This window comes from Triticum aestivum, chromosome 3D (assembly GCF_018294505.1).
Source record: "Triticum aestivum cultivar Chinese Spring chromosome 3D, IWGSC CS RefSeq v2.1, whole genome shotgun sequence".
In the NCBI taxonomy this organism is placed as follows: Eukaryota; Viridiplantae; Streptophyta; class Magnoliopsida; order Poales; family Poaceae; genus Triticum; species Triticum aestivum.
In genome coordinates this window covers 596,988,722-596,996,451 of record NC_057802.1, presented here as the reverse complement: position 1 = coordinate 596,996,451, position 7,730 = coordinate 596,988,722, and the positions used below count along the sequence as shown (strand labels likewise).

The 7,730-nt window shown below is 43.0% G+C and overlaps 1 protein-coding gene across 3 annotated transcripts; it reads left to right on the top strand.

Annotated features, from left to right (window-relative positions):
* The first annotated feature begins 884 nt into the window (after positions 1-884).
* On the top strand, positions 885-7,150 carry LOC123080801 (DNA mismatch repair protein MLH1). Of its 3 annotated transcripts, XR_006438547.1 has the most exons (17): positions 887-1,230; positions 1,783-1,955; positions 2,037-2,109; positions 2,191-2,325; positions 2,396-2,606; positions 2,948-3,096; positions 3,191-3,289; positions 3,762-3,834; positions 4,002-4,134; positions 4,472-4,566; positions 4,642-4,750; positions 5,062-5,221; positions 5,397-5,558; positions 5,880-6,057; positions 6,308-6,456; positions 6,795-6,944; positions 7,061-7,150. XR_006438547.1 is itself a non-coding variant. In XM_044503754.1 (16 exons), exons 1-16 carry the CDS (start codon positions 1,000-1,002, stop codon positions 6,837-6,839), a joined length of 2,175 nt encoding a protein of 724 aa, XP_044359689.1. In that variant the 5' UTR covers positions 887-999; the 3' UTR covers positions 6,840-7,059. The 3 variants fall into 3 exon arrangements, 2 of the variants coding, with proteins under 2 accessions (XP_044359688.1, XP_044359689.1); XM_044503754.1 differs by lacking the exon at positions 7,061-7,150 and having other exon boundaries at positions 6,795-7,059; XM_044503753.1 differs by lacking the exons at positions 6,795-6,944; positions 7,061-7,150 and having other exon boundaries at positions 885-1,230; positions 6,308-6,549.
* The last annotated feature ends 580 nt before the right edge of the window (positions 7,151-7,730 follow it).

The following is a 7,730-nucleotide window of genomic DNA, read 5'->3' as shown; positions in this document are numbered from 1 at the left end:
ATAAGTCTTCGAAAGCCTTCCTTTTGTACGCCATGGGCCGCTCAAACGTGTCCCATTGATGAACTGGCATGGGGGGGGGGGGCCTCGACCCGTCCCACCAGGTGAGAGGCGATGTGATAAGGGGCTCCCAGTCCGGGACATCATCGACGAGTGGTTGAGTTTCGACTCAGTTGGTCGGAACAGAACCTTTCTCATAAATTAAGGTATAATCAAAAGTATACCATTCTATTCATATTGAAAAATGTTTCCAATGATAATTTTTGTTTGAGGGAACGTTTTCATGACTGCTTTATAAATTGCAAACAATGGTTACAAGAAAGAAACTAAACCATTAAACTATCGGTTTTGTTAAACCTCAGCTTCTTGATTTTTTTTGTTGGCACCAGACACCTTTTCCTCCCCACCCAAGCGCGATATGGGGAGGTCGAACCTCGTTGGAGAAGAAGCAACCTGTCCGAAGAAGTAGAAGCCCCACTATCTCTCTTAGGGATGTGGAGGTGCAGGTTCGCCTGGAAGCAGCCAACCTCACTATCTATCTTAGGGGTGTGGGGGGGCAGGGGGTCGCCGTAATTGTTCATCGATGCGACGTTTAGAGGGATGGCTGGGGCGGTGGCCAGCAACGACGATGGAGAGAGATTGAGGGAAGGGCGGGGAGGCAAGGCGGTGCGCGGTGGCGTGCGCCGGCCGCGGGTGGTGGAGTCCGGCGGTTGGGGCAGGACAGGCTGGGGGCGAGCGTGAGAAGGAAGAAGGAAGGTAGGAAGAAGATGAATAGTGCGGATCTGTTTTGGGCTCTTGGATGAAAATCTTGCGGTCTAGATGAAAAGTTGAAATGGTGGGAGTATAACGAATCGATGATTATGATGCAAAAAGAATACCGAAGTAAGGCGAGCAATAATCAGTGTCGCGCGCGCGAATACCAAAATCGGCGGAACCTCCCTCCCCAATCCCCATTCCCCACCTCCTAGGCCCGGTCCCCACACGCGGCGCGGCGCGGCGGCCATGGAGGTCGACGACCCGGCGCCGCGCGGCGGGGCCCCGCCCCGCATCCGGCGGCTGGAGGAGTCGGTGGTGAACCGCATCGCCGCGGGGGAGGTGATCCAGCGCCCGTCGTCGGCGGTGAAGGAGCTCGTCGAGAACAGCATCGACGCCGGGGCCTCCACCGTCTCCGTCACCGTCAAGGACGGCGGCCTCAAGCTCATCCAGGTCTCCGACGACGGCCACGGCATCCGGGTACGCTCGCTTCCTAAACCCTAAACCCCGGACCCAATCCCCCCATCCCCTCAACCCTTGGTGCTGCCGCGGGCGCCTGCTAGTGCAAAAATCCTTCAAATGCGAGCTGTTAATCGTGATTTCTGTTGATTACGAGCTGTTAATCCTAAGCGCGTACAGGGCCATGTGGGCGAATGATTGGGAATTTTGGTCTTGGTGATTTTCTACACTGGATCTGTCTGTTTGTTCCGACTCAGGCCTAAAAAACTGCATAGGGGCTGCCATGCCATGGGCAAATGAGGGCACACCTATATTAATAGTCCATTTGAGATTGTTAGTGCTAATTGCCTTTAGGCTGCATTTAGTTGTCTATGATACTACGAACTGGGCTTGTTTTGTGCTATAAAGAGGGCAGGCTTAGGCGTCTGCAGGGTACTTGACAGTATTGATTGTTGGGTATTTGAAGAGTTGGGCATGTTCAGAATATTTCTTATAAGCATCTCATATGTAAAGCATTTGCACAAGCATTGTTGACCATCACTTTTGTCAGCTAACTTGGTTTTCCTTTCACAGTGTGAGGACTTGCCGATATTGTGTGAGAGACATACTACCTCAAAGTTGTCTGCATATGAGGATCTACAGACAATAAAATCCATGGGGTTCAGAGGGGAGGCTTTGGCCAGTATGACTTATGTTGGCCATGTTACGGTGACAACAATAACAGAAGGCCAGCTGCATGGCTACAGGTCAGACCATGAGCAACTTTAAATCTTTCTGCTTGACTCTAGAGTCGTCTGTTAATGATTATTACCATGTTGTACTCTCAGAGTTTCTTATAGGGATGGAGTAATGGAGAATGACCCGAAGCCCTGTGCTGCGGTTAAAGGAACTCAAGTCATGGTGAGTTTGCAACTTTGCATAGTATTTGCTCTATTGGATATGTATTGCGATTTTTACAAGAAAAAAAATCTTAATATGCAGGTTGAAAATTTATTCTACAATATGGTAGCTCGTAGGAAAACACTGCAGAACTCCAATGACGACTATCCAAAGATAGTGGACTTCATCAGTCGGTTTGCAGTCCATCACATCAATGTGAACTTCTCTTGCAGAAAGGTAAATATAGCTGTCTTTTGTTTTCTCATGAGTTTTAAGAAGGTGACATTTGCCTCATCCTCTGTCACAGCATGGAGCCAATAGAGCAGATGTTCACAGTGGGAGCACGTCTTCAAGGCTAGATGCTATTAGGAATGTCTATGGGGCTTCAGTTGTTCGTGATCTGATGGAAATACAGGTTTCAGATGAGAATGCTGTAGATGAAATATTCAAGATGGATGGTTTCATCTCAAATGCAAATTATGTGGCAAAAAAGACTACTATGATTCTTTTCATAAATGGTATACAAATTACATGGCACTAGTAAATTTTTAGAGCCTTTTCCTCCGTAAGTAAATTCAGTTGATTTCATATGCACTAAAAATATATTGCGATGCCCATGTAGATACTCATGTTAAGATGCTATGTAACTCTGATCAGAGTAATCTGGCCGCATCCTGTTCACATATTTTCGATGAACAAGGGGATATCTTTAAAAGAATAATTTTGTAAGACCAACAAAGTTTTAAATGATGCATCCACTGTGATTGAACTGTCAGTGAATTAGTAATGTATTGTTTCTCTATTATCATGGCTGTTCCTTGTTTGCTTTATCCCATAACTGTCCATATCTCCTCTTCAGATAGACTTGTAGACTGCACTTCTTTGAAAAGAGCTACTGAATTCGTGTACTCTGCAATACTGCCTCAAGCATCCAAACCCTTCATATACATGTCCATCAATCTTCCGCCAGAACACGTGGATGTCAATATACATCCAACCAAAAAGGAGGTATTTTTTGGCAAAATTTGAGCCTGATGTCCAACATCTCTGCGATTTTTCAGTTAGAGAACAAATGATTTAAGTGATTCCTTCTGTCTTGCAGGTTAGCCTCTTAAATCAAGAGCGTATTATTGAAAAAATTAAAGATGCCATCGAGGAAAAACTGATGAACTGTAATAACACAAGGATATTCCAAACTCAGGTTATTCATTTGTTCATGCTTACGTAAACTCACAGATACTTGATCTGTTATTGTTGTGTCTCATGACTTATCACAGTTGATATGGTGCGACAGTTGCTGAAGATCAGTTTTTAAGTGTTCATATGGTTGCTTACCTCTATCTTTAGAGACAGTGTATCTGTTCAAAAGCTACTATCAGTTGCATAGTGCATCAATTTTCAAATATACATAAACACTTGCAGAAAGTCATGCTGAAATTCGTATGTTGTCATTTTCTCAAAAACTTGCTCTCTTGGGAAATTGACTTATCAAAAACTTGCCCCTTCAGAGTAGATTGTTATATTATTTGGCTCTTTGAATGCAAATTTAAAGAAATTTAATTTGCAGATGAACTTTAGCTATCTCAGTTATAAAAACTATGTGCATGTGTATTTTTATATTTTGATGTAAACTTTTGTGCACATTAGTGATGCTTGTTCCATGTGAATTGCAGGCACTAAACTCTTCAGCACTTACTCAAGCTAACACACGAAAGGACAAGGGTACTGAAGTCAGCACGCCTACTGGTATGTAGCATATACCATATGCATATTTCAAGCTAAAATGTTTCATAAGCACACTATACTGCTACATCACATTACTTAACTGTGTATTATTGAGCTATCTAGTAAAGGGCGTGTGAAACCACCACCATCCAGCGAATAATCTTTAGTATAAATATATTATACTGTAGGAGAAAAATCTCAAAAGATTCCTGTGAGCCAAATGGTCAGAACAGATCCACGCGATCCATCTGGAAGGTTGCACACCTATTGGCAAGGTCAAACTTCAAATCTTGAAAAGAAATCTGGCCTTGTTGCCGTAAGGTATGATCTTCATTAGCAAGTTGACACCGGTCACCACTTTCTGTATTTTTTTTATGCTGTCTTATTTGGTCATCTGTTTGTGCTCCCTGAATTTTTTCTGCATGTGCATCAAATTGTGCACTAAGTACCTGTTGTTTGCCTTTCCTCATGTGAGGATTTAATGATTCATGCTGTTTACATGCTACAAGTCTATAACTCTGGTTAAGTTGCGAGTGCTGGACCTTTTTCTACACTGGTTGCCAATTCATAAATTCTATTTGAAGAAGGGAGTACAGTGATATTCACTATTTTTTTACTGTGGCTTATTTTTTTCTTCTGTTTGTATATGGTTTCCAAGAAATATTGTAAGATCAAGAAGAAATCCAAAAGATGCTGGTGATTTGTCCAGTCGCCATGAGCTTGTTACAGAAATAGATTATAACTTACATCCTGGTGAGCTCATCTTAACCTGTGATGTCTGAATCTGTCTCCATTTTTGTAGACTGATGATTTATGTATTTCTGCTAGGCCTTTTCGATATTGTTAAGAATTGCACATATGTTGGAGTTGCCGATGAAGTTTTCGCTTTGATACAACACAATACCCTCTTATACCTTGTCAATGTGGTAAATGTTAGGTAAACTCTAGGCATTACATTGATGACTACTCTTACTCTTCCATGCCTTATATCTTATTTAAGCTAGATTTTTTCTTCTAATATCTGACATATTTCTTTGAAGGTAACCGATACTCCAGTTACCTGTACATATTTGCAAATGCATGTGCACACAAACGATATTGCTTGCGCACACCACCATCAAACTGCTATCCATTCATATCACATCCAGTTGAATGCCTGCAACTACTAAATCATAAGCACCTCTTCCAAATATTGCATTGTTTTCTTTTCTGTACTATGTGATATTGATGATTCAGCTTGTGATGCAGCAAAGAACTCATGTACCAACAAGCCTTGTGCCGTTTTGGGAACTTCAATGCTATACAGCTCAGTGAACCAGCTCCGCTTCTGGAGTTGCTGACAATGGCACTGAAAGATGACGAGTCAATGAGTGATGTAAATGAGAAGGAGAAACTAGAAATTGCAGAAGTAAGTTATTTTCTTAATTCCTCGAGTCTTAGTTGATCTTGTAGGTGATAGAACAGATGCAAGTTTTTTATTTGTCCACCTGCATATTGTTTCTGTTTCTTGATTCTTGTGATACGGCTAGATCGTTTGATTCATGTAGCATCGCTCTCTTGATGAAGATAGTGCTTGTTTGCAGGTGAACACTGAGATACTGAAAGAAAATGCTGAGATGATTAATGAGTACTTCTCTATTCACATTGATCAAGGTGGCAACCTTACCAGACTTCCTGTTGTACTTGATCAGTACACCCCTGATATGGATCGCCTTCCAGAGTTCATGTTGACTCTAGGAAATGATGTAGGTTTCCTTTTATTATGCTGTTGCGTTCATTACATATGGTATTTTAAATTTGGTCATGATGTTTGATTATCCATTCCCTGCTGAGGCGATGGCAAGTAGGTTTTCAGGCTGATACCGTGTTCAAAATTTAATTTTGGTGTTTCATGTAGATATGGCAGCTAGCTGTCCGCGAGTAACTTCTGTTTCTTATTCATATCTTAAATTGTTTCGGAATTCCATTTCCGGGAGTTGTTGCTTTATGATATATTTTGGTTCAGATTTTACTTTAGTTATGCAAACTGGCAGTCCTGATTTTTAGTGATTACCATCTTATAATAGATTGCCTGGGACGTTGAGAAAGAGTGCTTCAGAACGGCAGCAGCTGCTATTGGAAACTTCTATGCGCTTCATCCTCCCATCCTTCCAAATCCATCTGGCAAAGGCATTCGATTATACAAGAAAAATAAAGATTCCATGGAAAGCGCTGGACAGGCTGATAACGATTTAACAAGTACAGGTGAGCTTGTTGGGTATCTGTATTCTATAGTTGTATACCCATTAAAGTGCATGAAGAACATACATGCTTAGTGTTACAACCTAGTAGGTAACAGAATCCGCAGTTTCTCCGACTTCGCTTCCCATTAACCGCCAAGATGACATGACACTGAAATAGACATACTAAAGAATATATCCATTATATATGATGCTGCGCTAGATATTCATTCAGAGTTAATTGCCATTGGGGCTAAATATGTACTCCATTACAGATGAAGATGACATCGACCAAGAGCTGCTTGCGGAAGCAGAGGCGGCATGGGCTCAACGCGAGTGGACCATCCAGCACGTCTTGTTCCCGTCCATGCGACTTTTCCTCAAGCCCCCTAAGTCGATGGCAACAGACGGAACATTCGTCCAGGTTCCCTCCCCACCCCGCTTCAGTTGTCCTTTACGTTTGGTGCTTCAGTTCAGTCTTGTGCTTATGCTCGCACCATAGTCTGTTACTGCACTCCTGTCTATTTACACTGCTCAATGTATTTTTTTCCCCAAACAATCACCAAGCCACATTACACGCGACATTGTTCCGAGTAGGCATACCAACATAGGCAGTCCAACTTTCGACAGCGAGTAATAAAAAAGAATGGCCTGGCTTCAAGCGCAACCCACTAGAACTGTGTGAAATGCCTTTCTTTTTCTTTATAGATGACGCGGCATCAACACACTCTGATATTGAGCTGTAATTTTGAACCTATGCAGATTGCTTCTCTAGACAAGCTTTACAAGATCTTCGAGAGATGCTAGCCGACACAAAGGCAGCCGGTCGCACGATATGTAGAGAAGGAAGGGAGAGCGCGACCGACCGACGCCTTTGCTTGTTCCCTCTGGGACGGACTTGCGTACATAACGGTGCCACTGTTTTCTTGAAATTTGTCCTTAAGCGGCTGCATGTACACATTCATATTTTTTCCCGGATAGTTGGGCCCTGGAATTATCAACGTCAGGAAAATGTTCTTTGTTTGCAGAATCTGTCCGGGGAGGGAGATTGAGTGGAAAGACAAATACGGGCCAACAACTGTATTGGGCTGCCGTCATACCAAACACACTGAACCCATCCGTGCTGATGCCGACTCGAGGATGCCTCGAATCTGCCGCTTTGTCAGCATGTAATTCATCAAACTTTTTCCATGCAACACCATCCGATGTGTGTACGATCATCAGATACCCATCTGCATCTAGTTCGGTTCTTTTGCCCGTTTTGTGCCATGTCATCTGTCTGGACGTCTCTTCGACCATGAAAAGACGTTGAAGTCTTGGTACGATTGGCATATACCGAAGAACACTAATGGGGATTTTGGTCTGTGTCTTCTCACCCATACTGTTGTCTACCACAACATACCTGGAAGACTTGCAAATGGGACAATAGTTCAAGTCCGCATAGTCAAGCCTAAACAAGACACATCCTTTCTCACAGGCATGTATCTTCTCATAGGGCATCTTCAGTGCATGGAGGATTTTGTCCGACTGGTACAGGTTTGCAGGCATTACATGGCCTTTGGGTAGAAAGCGTCCAAATACTGTCATCATTGCATCGTAGCATTCTCTGCCCAAATTGAACTGAGCCTTCAGAGCCATTACTTGTGAGATGGCATCCAACTGACAAAGCTCAGTGTGCTCATGGAGCGGACGTTTTGA